General features: G+C 32.5%; 4 protein-coding genes across 6 annotated transcripts; all 4 read right to left on the minus strand.

The window, feature by feature from the left end:
* Positions 1 to 1,758: 1,758 nt before the first annotated feature.
* PDE337 (VQ motif-containing protein) lies at positions 1,759 to 2,548 on the minus strand. Its single transcript, NM_105516.3, has one exon. The coding sequence runs from the start codon at positions 2,449 to 2,451 to the stop codon at positions 1,993 to 1,995; it is 459 nt and encodes a 152-aa protein (NP_177012.1). The 5' UTR covers positions 2,452 to 2,548; the 3' UTR covers positions 1,759 to 1,992.
* A 6,333-nt stretch (positions 2,549 to 8,881) lies between these two features.
* On the minus strand, positions 8,882 to 10,617 carry IPT1 (isopentenyltransferase 1). The gene has a single exon (NM_105517.2). It carries the CDS (start codon positions 10,319 to 10,321, stop codon positions 9,248 to 9,250), a length of 1,074 nt encoding a protein of 357 aa, NP_177013.1. The 5' UTR covers positions 10,322 to 10,617; the 3' UTR covers positions 8,882 to 9,247.
* Positions 10,618 to 16,632: 6,015 nt separating this feature from the next.
* Positions 16,633 to 18,740, minus strand: AT1G68470 (Exostosin family protein). Its single transcript, NM_105518.3, has 2 exons — positions 17,584 to 18,740; positions 16,633 to 17,228 (listed from the first exon to the last, which is right to left on the minus strand). Exons 1-2 carry the CDS (start codon positions 18,537 to 18,539, stop codon positions 16,817 to 16,819), a joined length of 1,368 nt encoding a protein of 455 aa, NP_177014.1. The 5' UTR covers positions 18,540 to 18,740; the 3' UTR covers positions 16,633 to 16,816.
* Positions 18,741 to 24,585: 5,845 nt separating this feature from the next.
* On the minus strand, positions 24,586 to 26,467 carry JAG (C2H2 and C2HC zinc fingers superfamily protein). 3 transcript variants are annotated; one of them, NM_105519.4, is made up of 5 exons: positions 26,203 to 26,467; positions 26,016 to 26,110; positions 25,719 to 25,847; positions 25,400 to 25,484; positions 24,586 to 25,265 (listed from the first exon to the last, which is right to left on the minus strand). In NM_105519.4, coding segments are annotated over exons 1-5 (762 nt in total). In that variant the 5' UTR covers positions 26,205 to 26,467; the 3' UTR covers positions 24,586 to 24,814. The 3 variants fall into 3 exon arrangements, with proteins under 3 accessions (NP_177015.3, NP_001323149.1, NP_001323150.1); NM_001334365.1 differs by lacking the exon at positions 26,203 to 26,467 and having other exon boundaries at positions 26,016 to 26,140; NM_001334366.1 differs by lacking the exons at positions 25,719 to 25,847; positions 26,016 to 26,110; positions 26,203 to 26,467 and having other exon boundaries at positions 25,400 to 25,632.

Raw genomic sequence — 26,467 nt, forward strand, 5'->3', positions numbered from 1 at the left:
AAATAATTGATCTGATTTTAATTGAACACATATGTATTATTGTTATTATCGTATATTTCAATATGATTAATTTACTCAAATCATCAAATTACACGACAATTAATTATTCGTATAGAAGACAGAAACGTGTTGATCGAAACACATTATAGGGAAGTGAAAAGCTAAGGATGTGCGAGACGTTTTGGGAGCCACGTTTCTTTATTCGTGTGGTTCACATTTGCACGCAAACAATTCTCTTCAAGCATATAATTAACAAAAAAAAAGCTTTAGTTTTACAACTTTTTTTTTTTTTTTTTTTTTTTGATAAACCCTATCGGCTGATCCGGTTAGCCCCGGTAGAAACGCACCAAAGTACTTCAAAGTGGACTTCTCCCCGAAGGACCACCACACTGTCTATCCCGAGTTTGGATGATTTCCGACTAATGCCAGGGGGTAGTCAGGCCGCCTGCATTTCTGACTACCAGGTAAACCAATTGGGCCAAAGCCCAACTGACAGACTTCCCAAACAAATGTGATTTCTGTTTCCAGGGAAAGTTAGTTTTACATTTTACACCCGACTGCTTTTTGAATTATGAAAGATATTCGTATGTTTCGTGTTCTATGGAAGTAAGTGAACCGGGTTGTTTGGAAAAGTGATTTCGAGTTAAGATGGCATAATGTTTTTTGCTTTACAACAATGATTTAAAAACTGTATCGGACTGGCTAGTCGGACCAATTTAAAAACTGTATCGGACTGGGTAGTCGGACCAATTTAAAACTATACTGTTTTAGAAAACTTAACATTAAAAGGTAAAAACAATAAAAAAAATTCTCAACCTCTAAACAAAAATGCTTCCAATTTTAATTGATATGAAACATGAAACATTTTTGTAACCCATGAGATTACCCAATTTAGATGGCCAACTAGTTGACCAAGTTAAATACTTCTTTCATGAAATTTCCAATGGCTCTTTCTTCATAATACTTCTTTCATTTTTGGAATATTGCATGTAGGTACACCATGCAGTTTAGAGTCAATATTCATTGAAGATTTGAAAAGAGAATGTAATTATTTATTGGAGTGTCACTTCGAAAAGTAGATGTAGATTTGTGGACTAACAAAAAAGAAAACAAATACAAGAATTGTAAGTAGATGAGGAAATCAATATCATGATTACATAGTGGGGGGAAAAAACATAGTGGCATGAATGATTTTTTTTTTTTTTTTTTGTCAACATGGCATGTTGATAACGGGCCTAGGATCTATATATGACAAATATAGAGATAAATATGTTTTAATAAGTTATTTGGGCTCAGGAAGAGGGCCCTAAAGGTCTATAACAAAATTATATCAAGAAAAGGACTCTTTTTTTAGCCTCTCCTGATGGTCTCAGTTTCAGATGAACTATCAATTTGTTGAGGTGAACATGCTACACTTAACAAAATAAAACACAATTTATTTAATTGTATGCCATTAGTTTCCAGTTTTTTCTACTTGGTTTTAATGTTTCCAAAATTTCTACTACTGTTTTACTTTGGGGAGGCTACTAGAAATCAATAAAAATAACTAATACTCATCTCCACCTTCAGTTTTACATTTTTTCTAGTTATAAAACTTCCTCAAAGAATTGTTAAGATGGCACATAGACCGTCATTAGAAAAACTTTCTAAGATGAGCTTGAAGCTCATTTTAATGCGAAGCCCAATAATGCATTTCTGGTCTTCAAATATTTTGTTGAAGCCCACACGTTGTCGCTGAGATTTATGGAATAATTTATGTAAAAAGAACAGGTAAACCCTTAACTTTCATGTTTAAAACAACCAAATACAGATATTAAGTGACATTGTTTTTAGTTTGTAAAGTTAAGTGACATTTACACCAACTAATCACAGTGAAACAACTTATGAACGAACGAATGAACAAACCAATTGTATACATATAAAATAGAAATCATAAAAGCATATTTTATGGGAAGTCTTATTGGAACTTTTTTTTTTTTTTGCTAAGAAGTCTTATTCGGACTTAAAAACCAAGGGTCGAAATGAATCGGTCCGGTTCGGTGACATATACATAAGTTGAGTTGGAGAACCAAACAAGGTCATCGAGCTCGGTGTGAACAACGGCATATCAGTTAACTTCTGTCGTTGTGTTCTATCCTGACTAAACGGAGCCGCCGTGTTATCATCCCCGACGTTAACCTCTTCCGTCACAACAGAAGAGGAAGATTCACTAGTGTTCCGTCTAATAATCTCGTCTAGACCCGTCAGCCTTTGAACCAGGGCCATGAAGTCTTCGGCACGCGTGTGGATCACTTTTGGAGAATGCGCGTAGATGATAACCGGAGATGCCCGTCCATGTGGTCGTGGCTTCGACTTGCAAGACGACGTTTTCTTGATGGTGTGGGATTCTCCGGCGAGTTTTAGCGACGAAGGACGTGAGCCGTTGATCTCATTGCATCTTGTTGGAATCATGGTAGGTGAATATATCAAGAGAATGGAGAATGAAAGATCAAGAAAGCTTTGAAAATAAACAGAGTTCTTGTTGATATAATACGTATATATGTAGAATTACATTTGCGTGTAAGTATGGTTAAAACTAAATAAATCGTATTTTATTGCAGCCAACGATTCTGACCGTTGACTTTATTTATTTACGATTACAGTTTTATAGTAAAACGGCCGTTGTCGTTGAATAGTATTATAACATGCCTCAGGTATATCCTGTTGATTATTAATTTCTAACACATCAAAAACTCAAGGGCCGAAAATCTTGAATTGCTCTTTTTTTATATGAAATTGCAAGCATTCCCCTTTGCAACTTTTCCACTTCTTCAAAAATTTAAAATATAGTTCAAGCGATTTTAGTTATTTCAGAAATAAATTGCAATATTATTTTGGTGGAGATGTCTTCATATTTGGTCATCTTTGAATATTACTGGCTGTGACCATGCAAGGTTGGCTGCAGATGGTTGAAATGGATTTACTTCTCTCCTTTTACGTAATAAGAAATTTATGAAAATGTTCAAAACTATCGGCTTTTAAAAGTATAAAATAAATAATTAAACCTACTTACAGGCAGCTGAAACCATTAATCTATTTGTTATCCCCAAATTGCTGGGTATTATAAATTATATCATGGACATTGTTTTCTTGTATATATACATTAATTCACCCTGTTGAAATAAATAAACAACAGACGATATTTCTTTTGCAATTGGGCAATTTAAAATCTTACGTACCTATTTTTAGACAGAATCGGCTAATTGAGCTTCTTGTATGTGAATATCAATATCCTCCTACTCTGAATTTTTGCTTGAAAAGAAGATAAATGTTCTGTAATGAAAAAATGTATGAAACTTCTTTTCTTCGAGAAAAAAAGATGTACGAGTTTCGGCTAACAATCATCGATACGTTCAATGATTGCAACAACTAACAAGTAGCTCGGGCTATTTAACACAGTTTCCTAACTACAAGTATACAAAATATATTTGTTTTTTTGTCCGCTTAATTAACTATAATACTCCATGTCCGATGAGAAATCGAACACAACTTGTAAAACACTTATTGTTTATCAAAAGTCAAAAGCCTTTTTGTACATATTAAACTTTCCATTACTAAACCAAAATAGTTTTTTTGTTTTTGTTTTGTATCAATGTTGTTAAACCAAAATAGTTTTGTGAAATAACAAGAGTCACAAGACTTACAAAGTCAGCCTCTTTGTCCTCATCGATCCGTTAAAGACCTATTAGCAACTACTAGTTGGTACATACATAGATTATAATATACTTTCACCAGCATGATATAACTCACACTTATCATCTTATTCAAAGGGCTTACCATACCCAGAGAATCGAAAACAAATAAAAAACTTAATCCAACCCCAAAACCACTCTTGTAGTCCTTTTTCCTTAGCTTAGATTGTAATTTTTTTTTTTTTTTCGTTTTTTTTAGCAGTTTTCATTCAATTTTTCTAGTGAGTTTTAACTAGAATCTCCATTTGATGCACAATATGCACCAACAAAATCTTGTGCAACACCACATGTTAGCTTGTAACACACAAATATTTCCTTATGGGTTCTAACTAGAAATTAAGAAAGAAAGAAAAAATCTGGTCCAGATGCTATCAGTAATCCTGGTAAGCCCAAAAATGAGCCCAAATATCATCAGGTAAGATGAAGTAAACACATTTGTACGGATGAAAGCCCGAGCAACAAGTCACAAGCCAAAACTTATATAGAATTTTAAATTGGAAAAGCTGAGACCTCGAGATTATAGGATCACGCGTAAACACACCACCGCACGCGTACTATTGCATCATGTAGCTAACATTTGGATCTAACTCTGCCTATTGTTATTGTTTAGGCACTGTCATATTTAATGGAACCAAATTATTATGCGTCGGGAAAGAAAAACTCAAATAAATTAATACTACTACTTGAAGGACCGATTCAATTTTCAATAAAATTTGGCCTTTATTTCAATATTTCTTACACACCTCGGATCTCTCCCATCTACTGTTTGTTTTTTTTGTCTGTTCGTTGTCCCTTACGTTTGTACGTACATTTCTTTGTTATTTTAATATGCTTTAAAATTAACTTATTTCTAAAACAGTTTTTACTTGCTTCAAGCAACAGCATTTTCCTAATATAAACATATGATCACGCATGTCAGTTTCTTGTTTCACGTTATACAAATGCGTGTAAATGGTTTTCATTAAACTAAGCTTAATGGATACATTGTTTTTGGGTCGGAAATTTTAGTTCACTTGTCTTCTTTTTATTTCCCACTTTTCTACTACAAATTAAACTATACTCAACATCCACACATCTTGACGAATTTTTGATTGATACTTATTTTTGTATTTAAACTTGAATTTTTGCTAGGTTGAGAAAGATAAACTAAATTCGATAATTCAAAGTAAAAAATGTCTAATCTTGTAAACACTTTAAAAAGTGATATGTGGCGCATACTACATTAACATTTTACCTTAAATGATTTTCAGGAGTGTTATAAATAGAGGAGCTGATGAATTGTAAAGGAGATGGACTATTGTTGTAGTAAAAACATACTATTACGATCAATACAAAAAAAACTATTTGCTATTTATTACTGCTCTGCGATTCAATATATAATTTGTATTACGAGACCAAAAATTTATAGATTATTAAGTACGGATTCGATATCCACACTAGTCTGAAACACAATCAGTTTGCCTGATCTATACTTATCAGGATTGGATTGGAAGTCTTCCTTTAAATATGATGGGGATGGAATAGAGACTGGAAATGTGATTCCTATTGATATGGTGTTATAATCATGAAGCAAAAAATGTGGATAAAAAATTTGATCAACATAAATAGTCTTTCAACTGGTTTCAAATTTGTAAAGTAATATATGTGGAATATGTTTTTACTCTATGCGAACTATTTTTGTTGATCTTGGTTCTAAATTCAGCAATTTTTGTTTTTTTCATTTAGTCCATTACTAAGTACCAAAATGGAACACAAAACTTGATGAGTGGATTGAATGATTTTCTTTGTATTGTTAATATTTGGATGAAGATAAACCCTTGTGTAATACTAAACATAACGACCATTAGTCACAACCAAACCATGCATGTCATAATTAGTTTTCAACAAATTCATTAGTTATAGCATGTGTTAGAAGTTTGACTTTTAGTTAGTTTATCTTTCTTTGACATAAGTGTTTTGACTTTTTAAGTTTGACTTTATAAAACATGCAGAAATGTACATAGAATATTTGTATATAAAATAGAGGCCACGAGACTGATAGAAAAAAGGTACAAAGAATCCCGTACGTTGATCGTAGACCTTATTGTAACAAAGAGCGAATAATCTTACAGAGTTTGATAAAATTATATTCTCATTCGATGCAAAGCTGTCATTTTGCATGCATTTAGACGATTTGGGGATAAAGAGAATCATCCTTTAATTTCAAATTGGATTTGTGAAATAATATGGCGACATCAGGTAAAACCACTCGATGTCATCAAACCGTATATATTTCAATTATAGAGATATTACTTCTTCTTGTTTCTTCAAAAACATTTCTTGTTGTATTTCTTAATATGTAGTGTCATATAGATCTAGTCCTTAGAACCATGGACATATTAAAATACAACAATTCTAAACTTTGATCCATCCAGTAATGTGCTTAGCTAATCTCATATTGTCATCCCATACAACCTCTCGGTATATTCTTAACAAATGTGGTAGCCATTTTCTTATTGGTAAGATAGTTCATAAATCTCTTATTTTTTTATATTTTTTTTTTTGTAAACCAGTTCATAAATCTCTAAACTTCATGATTTGATAATTGGCTTATTCATTTGAAATGACAATGCATCCACCCAATAAATAAATTCAATTACTACAAAATAAAAATAAGAAGAAATATTTTCTTTTACCAAAAATTTACATACTGAAGTTTGAAAACGGTTTATGACACAAACTGTAATATCAATACAAACCATTACTGCAATACGCTACGTGCTTTAATTATAGAAAACAACAATATAATGTCATTATCTGCTTTCTAAAGTATATTATACCATGTTTGCGTTTGGCGTGAGTGAAACTAAAGCTATACACACCGAAAAAAACCAACATCTTATGACTATTTTTCTCATCAAACAAAAATATCCATAACGAACTCATCTCTAAATAATATATTTATTTAAAAATCTCTATTCACTTTTTGCAAAACCAACAATATGATAAAATTTAAGCATAGTAGTTTAGAGTAAGGCTTTAAATTTGTCTTGCTGAATATGATGCTTTCTACTTCTTTAATTAAATTTCAATTTCATCTTCTTAAATTTTTAATTCTATTCAGCAGCTAAAAAAAAACAGTGATTAATAGATTTACATTACAAAATAACATATATATGTGACAAAATAATTTGTCAAATAAAAATCTGCCAATTGAAATATATAGTTGTAAACTTGTAAACCAATTGAAAAAAGTCTGCCAATTGAAATATATAGTTGTAAACTCGTAAACCAATTGAAAAATGAATCCAATAAATGGGAGTATGGGACCACCTCTAAATTTACACTACGGACAATACACAATCTAACATTCAATTATACATGAGAGGAGATATCTATGAGTTAGCTAGGTACATATATGTTTCATTTCTTGGATTGGAATGAAATAAATAATTGTATATAAAGCGTTGTTGACCAGACCTATATCAATGGTAAAAAGTTTTGAAAGCAACCCCTGCAGTCTAGAGTTTACGTGCCAATATTATTGTCTTTGTTTTCTGATCAAGTTCTGTCACAAATTATGACGCCTTTATGAAATTTCAAACAACAATGGTGAACAAAGAGAGAATAATAAATGAGTGATAGAGAACGATGGAGAAATTATTGATATATAATGGAGGAAAAATATACACTTTGTATCGCAGTGTAGTTTTACATAACATTGACTAAACAAAAAAATAAGACGAGTTTAAGTTCTTGGTCCTAAACCAAGACCACCGTACGTACCAACCACGTGTAGTATTCACAAATAATGATCTTTTTATTACAAATTCTGTTCCGTATATCTTATGTTTTGGTTGCGAATTGTTTATACGTGGTGCATGCACTTAAAACTCAAGAACCATCAATATCTTTGTGACGAGAGCTTATAGATCCACGGTTAACTAGATGTGGAACAAAATATCGTGTGGGAGTTGTATAAGAATCCCACAGCTCGTTATGTCTGTTATGATGAACATTTAATTGAACTATACTTTTATAATAACTTGGACCAGAAAGGGTGTTTTAAAGTCCAAACAAATCATTACAAAGATCATTGAAAACTAGTCGAATAAAATCTATCTAAGATTGTCTTTTAAGATTTGGAGGATTTCGTTTTGATTAGTATTAGTTGTCATATCTGACTTCAAATAAGTTCGTGGGGCTGTCTGAATCTAAAAACTCCTTGCGGCTCAGGTTGCAACATTCTGTTTGCAAATTTAGATAATTCAAAGTACTGTAATATATTTGCTAGTTTCTAAATACTTTTAGAAGATTATGGTTTATCTATTTTATTTACTCAAAATTAAATGTATAAATGAGAAATCATTGGTGTTTTGTCTTTTTCATTTTGAAATCAATTCCTGTTTTTAAATGATAAACTAAACGTGCATAGGATAATAGGATAATCATGTAAACATAACACAAAACAGAAAAACTTGAAAACATCAAATTTCATACATTAACGATCAAGCATCAAAGACTCGTTTTTAGACGGCTTAGGAATTTAAGTTGCCTCCTAAACCACCGGTTAAGCATCGTACGTAGTCAGTTAGACCATCAAGACGTCTAGGCAACTTTGTATGTAGAGTTATAAGCTACATTGATGGTTTTCAGTCTACAAACTATTTTTACTACGTACTAATGACTAACTTTATGTTTAATATTGAAATATATTAAAATTATTGTATCATTTTATTAATAGTTATATAAAAATTTAGGATTAAAATATGGTTACAAATGTAGGTAAGTATGGTGCTACCATTTTTTAATATATATAAACAACATGTTATAGAATACCAACAAAACATGTTTACTTAATTATTGTACTTTCTACTTGTTACTCATTTTAATTATGAATTGATTTCTCTTCGTACATATGATCCACTAAAAACTGTTTTTTCATTTCCTTTACGACTTTAATTTGTTGTCATTTTGTCCAAAAAAAACATTATACGAAAATTCGAAATGTAACGCATAGAGCAGGATATTGAGGTTTCAAACCTCGACTTCCGTTTCCAACTTAAAGAAGACAAAAATAATAATTACATTTTACAATAAGAAAGAAAAAAAATACAAAAAAGGTTTTATTTGTTCTGACGCTAAATGCAAAAACTCTCTCTCCATGCCGTTGCTTTCTTCTCTATACACAACATTTCTGCAGACTACAACAAACAAACAAACAAACAACAAGCTCCTAATTTTCCTAAAGATCAAAAACTTTAAATCAAACACTTTTGAAAAAATGGTACACATTACATAAAAAACAAGAAACTAATAAAGAAAAAACAATAAACTAAAGTACTTTTTCTAACATTTTTGAAAAAATTTCCCATCGATTTAGGTTTTTAAGAACCAAAAATGTCTGATCATATGTATTCTATGTTACTCAAAAACAAAACCCAACAACAAAAAAATGTCTCTTTTTTCCAATTATTATTTCAAAAATAGTTCCCAAAAATGAGCTGTAAAATAGCTGGAAAAAACAAAAAAAAAAACTAATTTTGCACCAAATGCCGCTTCACAATCTTTACGCTTGGCTCCAACACTTGCTCTTCCCAATTCTCTCTCCACTTCTTCTCCGACGAACTCTTCATCATCACTGCTTTAAACGACGCCGTTGCATCAACTCTTTCTATTTCCCAACCAGCGTCTTTTAGCATCTCAATCTTCTTCACTTGTCTCTTCGCTAACGTCCACGTGTTCCTTTTGATATCATCAACCGCCTTATCGTACGCCGCTTTTCTTAAAGCGTCCCACTTTATCATCTTCTTCTCCGGTGGATACTCTTTGAAGTAACCGTCAAACTCCGGTACACCTATAGCTTTCCTAATCCCAAACCGGGTTTCTAAACCGGATTTAACCGGGTCGTAGAATCTAGACAGCTCTTCGAACATACCTGAATCCATCATTTCGTCGACTCTTCTGAGAAGATACTCGTAGAGAACAGTCTCCGATACATCGACCCAGATGAAACAACACTCGTAACGCAAATCGGAGCTGATTAAACACGACCCGGATGAAAAAGGATCGAACTTTGGGTCGAATCGTTGAGCTAAGAGTGCGTGGACGAAAGAGTTAGATCCACCGGCGATAATCGGAACCTTTTGACGAGAAGTTATCTCTTTGACGACGTTTGAAGCGGCGGAGCGAAACTCTCCGGCGGTTAGTTCGCCGTGTTCGGGGTTGATGACGCCGAGGAGATGGTGAGGAACGCCGCGACGGTCTTGTAACGTAATCTGATTCGTTGTGATCTCTAATCCTTCGTAGACTTGGATTTTATCGGAGTTTATGATCTCTGAAGGGAAACGAGTAGCGAGATCGACGGAAAGTCTTGATTTTCCGGCGCCGGTTGCTCCTAAAATGACGACGACTTTGTCTTTCCGATTCCGTGACCGTGACTGTTCCATGCGTATGGATGATACTAAAGGTTGGTGTTTTCGTCTTCGTTTGGTGAAAGAGAGAAGAGAAGAAGAAGAAGAAGAATGTGACGAGAACGACGGTGATGTTGTCGTCGTCGTCGTGAAGCGATCGGAGATTATTGGGAGGAGGTGGAAGTTGAGTTCTGTCATTAGCTAACAACAACAACACGGAAAGAGACAAAAGTTTCGTACGGTTCTTTTTGTTGTTGTGTTTTGAAACGATGCACCACACTATACAATCTCTCTTTTTGTCTTTCTCAAGCTTCACTTCAATGGAGGTGGTGGCTGACCTCAAATGCGTCACTATCTTTTGGGTTTGGAGAGGGTTTTAGAGAGGAAATGAATCATGAAATTGAGCTTACAAAATTGTTAAAATAACATAGTTGCATGATTAAACCAGAGAGAGTTTTTGTCTCTGATTTTTTTAGTTTTTTAAAGAGCATTTGTTATACCTATAGACGTGAAACCTAGATATTAACAAAGAAGAAACGATGACAAAAAAAAAAACACATCACTCTTTTTTTTTCAGGTATATATATACAACTTTTTAGTACTAAGATTAATTTGTTTTTTACTGATATTTTTTAAAAGGAAATAAAAAAGTTGTGTTTGAAAGTATTTTGTTTTGTTTTGGGGATTCAATGTGTGTTTTCATCATTATTGATTTAACACACAAATGTGTTTTATCATTTAAAATAGGAAGAAGGACAAAGTGAAGAAGCTATATTTACTGATAAAAATAGATAGGTCATCCAAATGGCAAAAAAAGGAATATAGCTTTGGGTTTTTAAAAATGCAGATGAAATGTTAATGCCACGTGGGAAGTATAAGGAGAATGGGGAGGAAAACAAGTGAAGGGTGTGGCAAAAGAGACGCGTGGGAGAAGGATTTATTGGCTATAGCGATTTAGCGAGAATTACAACATCACATGCCTTTCTTAACAAACTCTTAATTGTGTTTCCACTTTGTTTAAACTCTACACGCACCTTAATCTTCATATATTAACTTGGAGGCAATGAAACCATTTTCTTCTAATATATTGTTTCTCTAATTAGACCGAATGTGGATGCGAGATCCGAAACTGAAGGGTAACTAATCGGGTTTATGATGAAACATCGATCTACCGGAGTAAAAAAAATTGAAGAAACCACACGAAAAACGAGTTTAGCAAGTGGATTTTAGGTAAGAGAAATGATTTAGTTACAAATAGTAACGAACATAAAAAAGATTTATAGATCATAAAGTTCTTTGAACATATTGCATTTTTGTGATGATCGTTTGAATCATTTTTGGTTACGCAAAATGATGGACCTTTGTAACGCCAAACCCGATTGTGGGTTTTCTTGGTGTCCGTCTCCCAATTGAGATTCTTACTATCCCTCACTTTGGTAATATTAGACCTTTATCCAGACCGAATGCATGAGTGAGATCCGACACCAACACCATATATCAAGTTCTTATGTTTTTTTACGAGTTAAAAACATGTCATATGAGCTAAATCTAACTTGTGCTTGGTCCTTCAAATATGAAATCAAAATTAAATTCACATTTGCATTCCATGGATCCCTCATCGTCTTATTTGATAAGTTTCTTATGTATATACATGATAATAGAAACTCGGTTTGGTATAGCAAAATCGTGGATTGATTGCACAATTAATCGAATATACAATATTTGTGAAGTTATACTAAACTGTGCAATCAATCTACGATGTCATACAAAAAAACATGTAGATATAGAACAACCTCACAACTATTTATCCGGATTATGAAAAAACTCGAAACTGATTTAGTATAAATACTAATGAACATAGAAAAAAATAACTGAATTTACTATATAAAGAATTGTATATGGACTTTTACCACAATACCTTATGCAAACAGATACTTCATATACTGCATGTTGTTGTATTCCTCATACGTACTACACATTTTTTCTTACCATGTTTTTAGTGTCCTCGGACCAAATCAAACGATATAAATTAGTCCATTTCGAACATTTTATTTTTCTCCATATATAATTACGTACGTACCACATATTTCAAAGGCATCTTTCTGCGAAATTCGTTATTAAGTTTATTCTATGCAACAAGACATACATAACCGATGGGAATAATCTATACGTGCTTACGTTGAAGCAAGATGGTTCCTTTTGTTCTGTCGTAGGCTTATGATGTTGATGTATTTTATCATGTAGCTAGCTACTCCTTGTGGATTAATGATTAAATATAAAAAAGCATTGGAGTATTTTAATTATAAACTGTATACCAATGTTTTTGCAAAGTCAATGGCTTCTCTAATTCAATACGAGAACTATAATATTTGTTATAGCTAATCAGGTTTTCTTATCCATATATTTAACTAACAAAAAAATTCTCTTTCACCCACATTATCATCAATTATTATAAGATACAAACCGACACTAAATACAACTAGACTAAGATTCAAAATGTTTGTAGTTTATAGATGATACGAAATAATGGTCCAAACTGGTCTTCCGCTCTTCTTTATGTAACCGATTCAAATGGATACATAATTTTACATATATACAAGTGGATTTAGCAATTGAAAATCAGTCACTGAGTCCTAACAAGAAAGAATGTCACATTCTATAGAATAGAAAATGATACTTCGTATTTAGTTAATATGTATAAAATGCGAAGTCTATATCTATGAGATATATATGAGACTAATTGATATATGAGATTAGTCTATGGTTGAATATTGTCATAATTAAGGTTAAATGTACGTACACATGAGTGTCTAAATCCACACGGGCATATATTGATGATCGTATTTTTGAATTATTAATTGAAGGCACCGGGAGAGTTTGAAAAAAACAACTATGAGAAGAAAATGGATTTGAAGGACATAAGTACTATATATGCACGTATACAAATCTTTTCAAATGTTAGATTCAATTATAATGTAAATGATATTAAAATACTGATGAGAATATCAGTTTGAAACTCTTCTATACGTCTATACCGTTGGATGAATAGCTTGTTATTATAATTCTTTCTTGATTATGTAGTATATATACTACATAATATTTAAATTGTAATATTCGAAAGTTCAACCTGAAATCATGATATGAGATATTTAATATAGTTCAAAGGAAAATCTTGTTATTTTCAAATTATATCCTTCATTAGGAAGAAGAAAGTCGTATATATGGTGAGAAATATAATCATCAGAAAGGACCCCTATAATTAGAAAAGTTGAGAAATAATTTCAAATAAAATGACAAAGAAAAATGTAGACAAAGCCTCCACTTGGCTTCAGAACAACTCAACGGTGCATTCATCATCCGGAGTTGTATTGTATCTGTATCTAATTAATGTTAACCTGTTGCTCTAATCATGATTAAGTGCGTAGGTCTTGTCTCTTATGGAAAATAGGTTATTTAGTCCTTCTAACTTCATTTTAGTATAATTATAAGATAATAATAGTTAAAAATGTTAAACACTATACGTCCAAAATTAAAGTGTAGCGCTAGAACTGAACGAACTTATAGAATAATCATTGCATATATTAAAATAGTCAGCCATATGATAAATCAAATTATGAAAACAGATTATTATATAGCTGACTTTATTTTCCAAGTCAAAAGAGGGGAAAAAAAGGTGACTTTTATTTCGACTAAGGTTTGTTATCGATTTCATAGTCAACGACTTGAACATCCGATCCATTTAATGTAGAAAATTAAAAACTGGACTAAGCTGGTACAACTGGTCTAAATAAGTACTAGTCAAAGATCGAATAATGACATTTACGATCTACATATGCTTAAATTTTGTTTGAACTCTGAAATGAGATTGATATATCGCCCTTAAGCCAAAAAAACAAAAACTATGATATGATATAACAAAAAAAAAACATCAAATATATTTGAAAAATTCTTTAGTTTTGTACAAATATTAAGTTAAAATTCTTTACATATAAATTGAAGTTTCTTAAATTTTGTTTAGTTTAGTCTTTTATAAAACTATATTTTTTTTGGGACCAAAATTATCTTTCTAGACATCTAGTGAAAGGCTTATAGTGATTCAGACTTTCGTAGTTCGCATTCTACTACTAGAATTTGCTCTTCATCTCCAGCAGCAAATCCGGGAAGAACAATCAAAATCGTCATCGCTTCATCTAACTCCTATATCTTCAACGTTTTGGTTGAATGGAACTGAATTCTAGTTATGCATTATGCTTCCATGTTTGAGGTTTTTTTTCATGGAATCATATATTTAAGTATATAATCATCGATAAATCACCTAAACCGTTTTTATTTTATGAAATATTTACATTTTTAGAAAAAATTATTTTCATGATCGAACTATGCATGCACCCCAATATGCGCATAAACATTTAATTGCTGAGTTGAGATGGTCATGATGGTCATTCTCTATCTTTTTTTTCCAACCATGCAGGACAGTCATTGCAAAAATTCTAAATATTAGTTTAGATTCTTAATCTTGTCTGAAATACGATTTTAGTGGTTCACTTCAACATGAAAGTACTTCTTTTTTTATTCCTATTCATACATAATTTATCTCATGTATTACTACTCTATATGTTATTATAAAACAGAAATAATGTTTAAAGAAATCTCTATATATAAAGCAATTCTTTCATTTATTATAATTTAGAATAACATTTTTTTTTTGTAAATATTTTGGAATAACATATAGAGTGAGTTTGGAGAAAAATTACTCTATAATAGAGTTTTAGAAGAAAAATAAATATATATATATATATATATAAAATATGGTTGGAAATACTCTAACATAGCTAAATTATCAAAAATATATGTAGTTAACATCCTTAGTTAAAAGACATCAAATAACATTCGGTCTTATACATATGTGAATACCTACGTAGACGTCGAGCTCTTACCACATTAAACTTGATAAGTGGTATGAATTCATCAAAAACATGAATCAAGTTTAGTTGAATTAATGTAGCATCATCATTCACCACTAACAATGTCATCAAAAGAAATGACGACTAATTCTTTTTTGAAAACTCTACCAAACTTTGTTGCACGCTGAAATAAACGACAAGCTGGTTCGAAATAGATAATACGATATAGAACCATCTATATACGACAACCTGCTATGTATTAAGTTAAGTGGAACGATGGGTCTTGTAATAATTTATTAAAGCTTAAAGCTAAGAACGAGGTTTAGGTACCTAGTCATGACGTAATTAAAAGATAAGACAAAAACAAAAAATGTTATAAATACAATAAACAAATCGAGTTCTTCAAATGTTTACAAGGGAAACACAACATTATGATGATGTCTATCAAATAGTGAAATTATAATTTATTTTAACACAATGTGTATATATAATTAGTTTTAATCGTCTCTGCAATTTGAGCATCCACATGCTGTCATGCTCTGCATCTCCCACACGCTTGTCCCTAAACAAACCGTATTGAGTCCCAAACAATAAGTACATGACCGTAGTTTTTAATTGATAATTTTTCTATATCCTCAGTTTTTTCTTTCACACATTCAGCTTCAGGAGACATATTCCGGAGTATAACGTAAACAAAGTCTTTTAAAAAAAAAATAAGCTTACCATCCATTCAATTATACATATTCTAAAAAAAAAAAAAAAAAAAAAAAATTATACATATTCTATGCTCAATTAATAAACAAAATATTCTCTTCTTATATTTATTTATTTGTTGGTCAGAAACTATACGAATTCATAAAATCACCTATCTAAAATATATGAATTGGCTGAAAATATCTGAAATTACATAAATTTTTCTAAATTGATCGGTTTAATATAATCATTCATATTTAATTCTGTTATACCCATGTTAAGTTACGGGTTCAATCCTACTGATAATTTATATATGAAATATATTATAACCATAAATAATTAAGTATTTTTATTCCAATCAAAAGAAATTAGGTATTAAAATTAAAAACGTCCAAATAGTTTTTTTTTTGGAAATTTTCACATTTTTCCAACCAATAAGTTATTGAGTGATTTTATTAGTTCGGGTGACTTTTAACTTAAACGTGTAAATTTTAGCTTATCTGTTCTGCGCAGATTAAAGTTCCAACTATATTGGGCTTGAGCCCAATAAAATAGTCATGGGCTATTTCTTCGTGCTACTGTAAGTTATTTCTTTGTCTTCCCCGTCAGAAATTACAATCTCCGACATTCATGGCCGTCGCTGTTAAACGACGATTTTTTCAAACGGAGAATTTCATGATCAAAATTACCCAAAGACTTCAGAAAATGGTAAAAGCTTGCTAGTCTTAAAAGTGTTAATCTTGATTTCCACTCTGTTATTCAGAGAGCAGAGTAATTTAAACCTTGCTAGTCTTGAGAGTGTTATTCTTTATCACATTCTCAATGTTGTCATTGTAAGACTCTTGTTCTTTTGTAACTCGTAAATGTGATAAGAGACGTTGAGAAGCAAGTTGATAAAGTTAGTGGTAGAATCAAATACATTAGGGAAACTTCATAACCATAGACAAGCGTGTTTCTATAACTGTCATTTGTCTTAAGTTGCATGTTTCATATTGCCAATGTCCATAGTTCAATAGTTGCTTGGCTTGATGTCTGAACACTACAATTCTTTATTCTTTGGGATTAGTTACATCTGAGTAGCACAAAACTATAGGTCTTACAATGAAACCACAACATTGTCTCTTGCTTGCTTAGCTAGTGCCTCTAACGCTATATCAACCGCATCTGGTAAATCATAGTTAGTAGAGTTTGGGTGCGCATAAGTCAGTCTCGGGATCAAATCGATGACTATTTCTCTCATTTGAACCACTTCGTTCTCCGAGATCCTCAAGAGCTCTTGTTCTATATGAGTGTTGTTCTTTTCGTCCATGAACACTGAGTAACTTCTTTTATCGTCCGGAAGATACCACATGTACTGTGTATACATAGTGTGGGGTGAAAAAAAGACCGGTATGCACCCGGCTAACATCGCATCGAATGTTGATCTCCGCGTGAATGAGTCCCCCGGTGCTTGTAGGCAAAACCGTGACCTAGCCATCACTCCTAATACCGTCATTGGGTTGTGACACCTACATTGAGTAAAAATAATCAAGGTTACAATATTTCCTGATGAAGACAAAAAATAAGTTGAATTATTGTTACTCCTCTTAGTTAAGGATACACAAAACGCTTAAAATATAGTTCAACAACCAAGTCTCCTAGTTGAATTGTTGTTACACCTCTTAGTCAAATAAGTTGAGAGAGAGTTAACCACAAAAAATGTAATCTACCCAATAAAGTATAACCCAATGTGCCAGTTGTCAATAAAAATTAAATAAAGTTTATGATTATGGGCCCCTCCAATCAAGAAATTTTGGTGACTAGTGAGTGTATTAAATAATACTTAATTGCGAAATTGTCAAATTCATGATAAAAGTAAAAAACCTGGACCCTCCATTTTCACACTTGAGAAGCTCACAATGGCTCGACTCAGCGCATTGCTTGATCAGCTCGTCTCTAATGGCAGCTTTCTCCAAGCCCTTTCTCGGCCCACCGACAAAACTAAACAAGTTTGGTCTCTCGACATTTTTCATCTTGTCCTGCCACGTCACCATTTCTGCTGACGTGTACGGATGAAAATAAGAAGGATACGGTATACCAAAGTGATTGTCACCATTCCAAGGCTGCCTCTCCACGGTCAGCACCGACATGTTCATGACACGTGGCATTTGCATGAGCATGTTAGCTCCAAAGTCAGTGTCGGAGGAGCGCATGAAATCCCAAGCTGTCCTCCCTATGGCCAAGAAATGATCACGACCGTTGCTTCTCTTCCACCATCGTTGGCCACTAATGTAGTTGACTAATCTGACAGCTAGCTCGTCGCGCTTGGTCAGGTTTTGCTCTCGGAACACGCTTGAAGCGTAGAGACCACCGTAGAAAGGGACGTAGAAGATGTCGGCAGTGTCTGGCTCATACGTGCGGCATGGATGGTTTTCGACACGTGCGTGGAAGATCATCTCGGCTATGAACTGGTGCGTAGAGAACCACGAAGTTCGTCCGCGGTGAAGAGGCTGTCCAAGGCCATTGTTGGCCACGTGAGGGCACATGTTGGTGTAGATGTTTAAGTGTCGGCAATTTTGGAGGAGACCGATGTTGAACTCTTTGGGGAGATCGTACACGTAGACGGTGAAATTGTGGTCGCATGTGCGAGGGATTGAGGCTGTGAATTCTATTGTGAAGGGGAAATTGAGAGTTAGGAAGAGGAAACAAATTGAGCAAAGGAGAAGAAGAGTGAGAAGTGTCAACTTGACGGTTTCTCTGTTTTTGGAGTATTTCTGCTTCTCTTTGTCGTTCTTCTCCGGCCAGTGATTGATCTTGACTTGCCTCTTATTGAAAGTCATGGTAAATGGAGAGAGAGAGAGAAATATGAGGTGAGAAGTCGTGAGATATTTAAAGAATGAGACAATGAGGTTTTATTACTTTTACTTTCACGTTTGGTGGAACATGAAACCCAGGGTATTTTTTTTTGTTTTCTAATGTGATATATTCAAAATTGTATCCATTAGTTATGACTTATGAATTCTGTTGACTTTTATTTGAATCAAACTCTTAATCTCTATTTTTATTTATTTTTAACTTTATCTTGCATATAATGAGAAAAACAAAAAATAATCATATACCAGTATTTCTTTCCAAAAGTGGTTTAAACTGCTTTTTGTTCTATCTTTAAATAAATTTTGTCGGTAACAACTTGTCTTAGTGATATATGGAGAAATCTCATAATTATAATTTGGTTTTAAGTAACCTTTGTTGATGACAATTGTTTAGAGCTGTAATATTATATTTTTGCTCTAATGAAACAAAAATGAAGAAGTTTAATTGTTTTCACATTGGTTTAGCCTTAAAGGGGTATGAAGTGACATGGGGTTTTTCAAACCATTGTTTCCTCTGTTCTTCTTTAGCTATTGGTAAAACGTTTTTTTTTGCTCAAATCAAAACGCTTAAACCGCATATTAGAACACTTAACAAATACAGTAGTCATAGTAAAAATATGTTGAAGTGGCTGACGTTAAGCATCCTATAGCTTCTTGTTACATTAACATTCCTACAAAATTTGATGAAGGGCATTTTAAGCAAAGAGACTAAACATATACAACAACCTAAAGTTTTAAAGTATATATAGTCTGGTCATAAAGAAGCTAATATAGTCTAGTCTACATAATTAACAAATTTATAGAAACAAAAGGTCTTACGTAACAAAACTTAATTAGGACAAAATTCGAAATCTTGAATTAATTTTCAAGCAAACAAGTGGAGCAGTAGAAACTTTTCAAAACAAATTAAGCCTCAAACACCATACGTATTTGGAAGAATAAAAAGACATGTAAGATGCCACACATACTATTGTTTCGTCAAACTAAAGCACTAAATCAATCGGGTAACACACAAAATATCTGTCGACGTTAGGTCCACGTCCACGACGAGTAGAAAAACACCAAGGAAGAGATGCATTTGTCTTACTTAATAAAGCCCATTCTTCTGGGCTTCCAAATATTGAGGCCTTGTTACTTCAAAAGAATGAAGATAGAGTTCAGTAAGTTGATAAGGCCCACAATGATTACAATATATACATCATTTGAATATATTTGCACCGAAAAAAAAGAAAGAACAGAGAACTTTTAGATTTTATGGAAAATATAGAACATATACACTGAATAGCAAAAGGAAAATAAAACTGATTAAATAATATCCGAAGGGTTTCAACAAGGTCAAGATTTCTTCGTAACAAACCTCTGAGAGTGAAAGAGTAAAGTAAGAGAGAGAGATCGTATGAAACTGACTATTTTCTCAATGAAGTGTAAAACTATACAATGTTGCCTTATATACAAATATCTCGTATGCTAATGCTAACTTAAGCTTAATGATGATATTATGCTAAACATAACCAGATCAGAGTAAAAGTACTTGTGATATGGTATAATGAAATAAACCTAAGCCTATGAAAATCTATTTAACTTTTCGGATCGAACTGATCACAACAAATAGTTTATTTGATTTATGAATCTTAGAGTTCGTACTTGATTTCATCTGCAATTGTTTAATGAGAGTTCTCTTGTGTGTGGTTCAAAAGAAAACAAATGAGAGAGAATAAAAAACAATGAGGCTAATTAATGGTAAATAGAGTAGCATGGTTGCATGCGGCAAGGCTACTATAGGTCTATTATTATAACTGTTTCAGATATCAAAAAGGAAAATCTCTTCTTTCCTATTTTCATCAATAGGTACAGGTAAATAACATTTACTGTATATGTTAATGCAACTGATATTAATTCGTATACGTTAATTTAAATTTGTATGGAGTCGCTTTATCTATAGATTAATATAACATTTTTACATAGCTCTATGATTAGGATTAATATGAATTATTTTTGTATTGGTGTATTTTAATAGTTTTTCTATTTTAGGTAGGATAGTGTTTTAGGGTTTTGCACGGATTATATATGGATTTTAAAGTTCTTATAGATAATCTACTTATGTTTTCTCAAACATGTCAGTTATGTTTATTAATATGAATTATTTTTCTATAGCTCTATGATTAGGATTTTGTCTATTTGTTTATTGATTTCGGTAATATGAAGATATTTCAACGAATCTAAAAAAACATGGTTTATTCATAAATTTTTGGATTCAGACGTATCATCATATATATTTTGATTTTATATTATTCTCACAATCAAGGGATCACTAATTTATTCATAGAAAAGTTATATACTTATACGTATATACTGTACTATTTGGCAAGAGCGTATATATATGAAACTATATAACCTAGCTACTAGACTTCTATTCCTAGCTTCAGTAGAAGCAGAAAGATACAAAACTTTGAGTTACAACAAAACTATTTTACTCACAATGATAACAACAACTCGGTCTTTTTAAAATTTCAACTTAAACTCAAAGATATTTGTGAAAAAAATATTTTAAATTGGTTAAAATATTTGAAACTGCAAGTTAAGATCATGTCCCCCCCACGTGACAATATAAAACTTCTACACAAGTTTCCATCAAGAGATTTTCGTAATTAATTAAGTCAATAGAGACATTAATTAACATAAGAAATGAGAGAATGGTAAATGAAGAGTTAAGAGCATGCATGTAATGTAAATGGAAATGCAAATGAGAAAACAAATATTAAGGCAGCAACTTTAAACATTCTTCTGCTTCTTGGACTGCACGACGGTGCAGAGTGTTTGAATCGATGGCAGTGTAGATTGATTGCTATTTAACAGTTAGCTGCAACATTTTTAGTGTAGTTCTGAGCCTATCACTAGGCACATATCATACCTACTTCTATACATATATATTTCATGTATCTGTATTTATCTATACGTATGTATTCATTATACATATATACATGTAGAGATGTGGTGGATAACGGACGTAGAATCCCGAGATAAATCGGAAGAAAGGTACGGGACGAAAACGTTTTTGCTTGACGGATCTGTCTCTACGTGTGTATGTTGGCTTTTAGTGATATACGAAAGATTTGTAATTAGTTAAAGTTGTCTTCACATTGCTTTCTCTCTCTTTTTCTTTGTCTTAACCGTGACTTGTTCACATCTTTCGTTCGTACTTCAAGTTTTTCTAGCTTTTTCTTTTCCTATTCTATCACAGACAAGTGACACAACCATTTATTTTCATTTTTCTAGTGTATAACCTCAATGTTATCTTCACTTACATACTAGAATAGGAATGGTATAATATGCAGTTATTTTCCTCTCCCTTAAATACGAAAGTATCAAATAAAACTGTTCGAATTTGGAACTTATTCTCAAAATTCGAATCGTGATATTCTACACACAAAATTCTCAAAATTCATGAGGACACAATAGAATCTATGTATGTTTATACACTATTTTCCAGAGTCAAGCGATGAGTAGTGGTTAAATACCTTGATCACCGAAAATCTATGACCACATGCGTAGCTAAAACAGTTTTTTTCTATAGTGAGAAAATAGTTAAGATTCATGGTCATGACTCATGACTCTACTACATCTTCTTAATGCTTTACAAATTTCCAAATTTCATTTGGTCTTCTTTCTTTTTTCTTTTAGTAAATAATCATATTTTGTTGAAACAAATTTAACATTTCAAAAAAAAAAAAAAAGTTAAGAAAATGACAATATTATTTTCAAATAAGGATACAGAATAGTACGTTTTATTATATGTTTCTTGATTCAAATCTTATATTCCAATCTTCACTCAAAGTCTCAAGCATCTCAATATGACAACCTAAAAGTGTAATAGGTGCCTTGTTATACGGCACTGCCGTGGAACTATTCACAGTTCTTTCGTCCAAAATTAAATATCAAATTATATTATTTGGTCAACATGTATACTTTTGAGTTGACATCACCCGAGAGAATAAAATCATAAACCAAACGATATAATAATAAAATAAAATCAGAAGTAGGATCGGCCGAAGCTACAAAAGAAAAATGTCCAATCAGGTCGGGCTACTGATAGACCGGTTTGGGTTAACTATATATAGCTAGACAAAGATTCAAAATTTGTGGGCTGATTAATGTGATTACTTCCATATCAAACTACATCTAATTTTTTATTACATTATTTATCTAAATATGTTTTACTATAGAACGATGGACCGAAGAATCAGTTTGGTCTCATGGATCATAAACATAATTCTTAGATCATCCGAAATTATATGATTTTTATCCACATGATGACGTTACGTTACAATATATATAATGACCATTGCTAAACAAAGTTCATTTATATTATACGTGTAATATATGTACTTATTTAATTTCCATATATATGCATGTGTATGAGTGTATATACGTAGACAGTGATTCGTACCCAGCACACGTTGCTTGGAACGTAAAGACCCATCTCTGTCTGTTTTCATTATGTACTAAGTACTAACATATGCTTCTTCGAATAGGCCAGTGTCCGTACGATTAAACAATGCTAGCTAACCCAGGACATCAGAAAACCAATAGAAATTTCATGCATGTTAAATCAATACAGATAAGTTAGAGATTCGCCAACCTCACATAGTCACATATATATATATATATATATATATATATATATCATTCTATGTGTAGTCTGCTATAATTTGTTCAAACGAGGCAAGGTACACTATCGATGTGCTTCTCCAACATATATAATGTATAATTCTTTTGTTATACAGTTTGCTCATGGTTGGGCACACGCAAGAGAAAAAAAAATGTATGCTTATATTTTGGGATGATCACCGATGTGTAAGATCCTTTCAGGGTTTGCAAATTAAAGATCCATTTTTTTGTCAACAAAAACAAAATGTTATCGTAAAAACGTTGCACAAAAGTTAAAATCTTGCAAAATTACTTCCGAATCATATTTTATTTTGTGTAGTGTCGATGACTTAGTTAATGGTATAAACGTAATATTTTTTTTAATATTAAGTGCATCGTGACTTTGAAAAAAAAACTCTCCTAATAATTCGATTTTCTTTTACCAAAAGTATCATAATTTACTCTCTTTTTTCTCTATGCATTACAGCATTATAGTACAATATTTGAGAGTAATAAATAAATTAGCTGATTATGGATCAAAAATAAATATGTAGCACGTATAGTGGGCGTAAATGTTGGTCAGTGTACGCAAGAACGCAAGTACAAATTTTTACTTTATAATTATAACCAAAAAAAACGAGTCGAGTTTTTATTTTATTTTATTATTGATAATTTTAAAAATATAAAAAATGGAAGTAGTAGTTGATAGAAACTAGAGTAAAGCTGAAAATGCAAAGGTGAAGTTTTACTAGTTAGGGGAATTCAGCTTGCATCTAACGGTCTCCACCTGGATCTAGTTACTTCTTTCTTACACTTTATATGTTATAAAATGTCCTTTTTAATTTTGATTTTGAACAACCAACACCAAATCCCATAAACCAATTCCCTCCAATCCCCAATCCTCATAGCTAGCTTCAAGCCAAAGTAGCTGAGAGTTCTAGATGAGCTCAGATAAAGGCTGTTCCAATCTCACTACACATTGTATCATATATTATCAAGACAATCTCTTTCTCTCTCTCTCTCTGACCAATTAATTTGTCCGGTTCCTCTCTGTCCTCTCGTTGTTCTCTAATAATATATATATTGCAAAAGCTTTATTTTTTGCTTATAGTAATCACTTCCATTGTGTATCCATAAATGGAAACTTTGTTAAACGTTTACCTTTTAATTTATATCCAATAGTACACATCCATGATGGTCCCTCTCATCTTCTATAACTATGTTAACTTTTCTCTTAAATGAATTGATTTAACATCATTTGGCATCAGCGATTCAGTACGATAATTTTTATATTTTTGTATTTATTCCGCACTAAAATCAAGCACAACACAAATCATAATGGTAGATATATGATATATCAATAATAGACATAAAACAAAATCCGGTTGTGAATAATTAGAGTATTCGACTAGACCAATAAAAACCAACAAACATGTCATTATGATAATAACACATGTAGGATCTTGGCGTTTAGACAATTCTAGATCTCTACTTTTAGATAGAACCAACAAAGTTACAAAACAAGAGGACAAGAAAATACCCAAAAAAAAACAAAAAAAGAAAAGAAAAGAAAAGCGTAGAGAATCTATTAAAACTCAGAGCGAGTGATGATCTTGAAACCGATTGATGGGGAACCTAAGAGAGTGATCCAAACGCTGTCGTGAAGCGTCACCATCACGACCTTGTGGTGGTTCAAGCGGCGCACGGACGATGCTTGGGCCACGGATAGGGAAACCGGTCGGACCAATGGGTGCACCAACACAAGTGTAGCCCGGTTCCACGGGACTATCGGCCATGTAATCAACGGTGGTGGTGGTGGGGAGGTTAGGACTTGGAGAGATGCTTCTGCTGCCTCTAAAAGATGGGTTTAAGTAGTAGTCGTTGAAGTGGTTGTGAGGAGAGTATTGGTTTGAAGAGTATGGATATGGAGGCGGTGGTGGTGGCATCGGCGGTTGCGGAACCAAGTTCGTTGAAGAGCTTCCAGGATATATCATTGGTGATGAGTAAACCGACCGGTATATTGTTGGATCTGTGGTATGATGATAGCTGCAAATAATTACAATTATGATTCACCTCATTCATATGATAATAACTCACATAATTACATAAAAAAATGATGATAATAAGTACATTGAGTAACATATTATATAATTTTGAAATTTTTTTGGAAGAGAGAGTACCCGAAAGGAGAAATTCCAGGTGGGGTTATGGTATCGTTACGGTAGACCAATTGACGAGCTTGATTCAATGTCTCGGTCTCCCTCTCTTTAGGTTTATAGAACCAAAAGGACATCAAACTAATTTTAGTCTTAAATGCAATTAGTTACATCTATCTACTGGTACTTAGTTGTAGTCAAAGCATGGATGTGACATCAATCATTTATCAAAGACAAAGAGTTATATAGAAAATTTGGGTTTATTTGGACGAACTAAAAAGTGTGAATATGATTATATGAAAGTTAAAAGAGGTTGAAGAAGAGTGTATATAAATGGACATACCTTGTCGGTGGCGATTCATGTGGCCACCAAGAGCTTGGGATTTGCAGAACTTGAGTGAACAAAATCGACATTCGTACACTTTCCCACTCTCATCTTTCCCTTCTTTACTCCCTTTCTTCTTTCTTTGACCTAATTAATTACCAACACCAAATAAACCTTCACATTAACAATACACACACTAATAACTATATACCTCCATGTTTCATATATATAAAGTTAAAAGAATATATTTAAATTAAAATATATATATATATATATATATATATAAAGAATTAGGGTTTTTCATGGTATGCATACCAGAGGAAGAACCTTCCTCGAGGGCTTGCTTATTGCCATCTTTAGAAAAATCATCTGGAAGATTGTTGAGGTCTAAGTAATTCTCCTCATGCCTCCTGCCAGAAATTTCAAAAAAGAAAGTGTGAATTTAAAGATTAGGAAATTAATAGAAGATAGAACTAAGAAAGCGATCTTGTGGGACATATACATAGTGGGAAATGAGAGATTGGCGTGAGATAAGACTTCTCCCGGAGAGCTAGAATAATTGAGAATATATATTAGAAGACTTTCAGTTGGAGGCGGCACCACAAAAGGAAGAGAAAAACGAATAGAGAGTAGTAAAAGTTAAAGAAGAGAGGTTCGAAAGTTTTCTATCAGTTTATCTGCCACAAACCCTCCCTCCCATCTCTCTCTTTGTTTCTCTCTCTGCGTGTGGAAACTAAATTAGCAAAGTGGGTCTTGTGACCTTAAAA

Source organism: Arabidopsis thaliana, assembly GCF_000001735.4.
Source record: "Arabidopsis thaliana chromosome 1 sequence".
NCBI lineage: Eukaryota > Viridiplantae > Streptophyta > Magnoliopsida > Brassicales > Brassicaceae > Arabidopsis > Arabidopsis thaliana.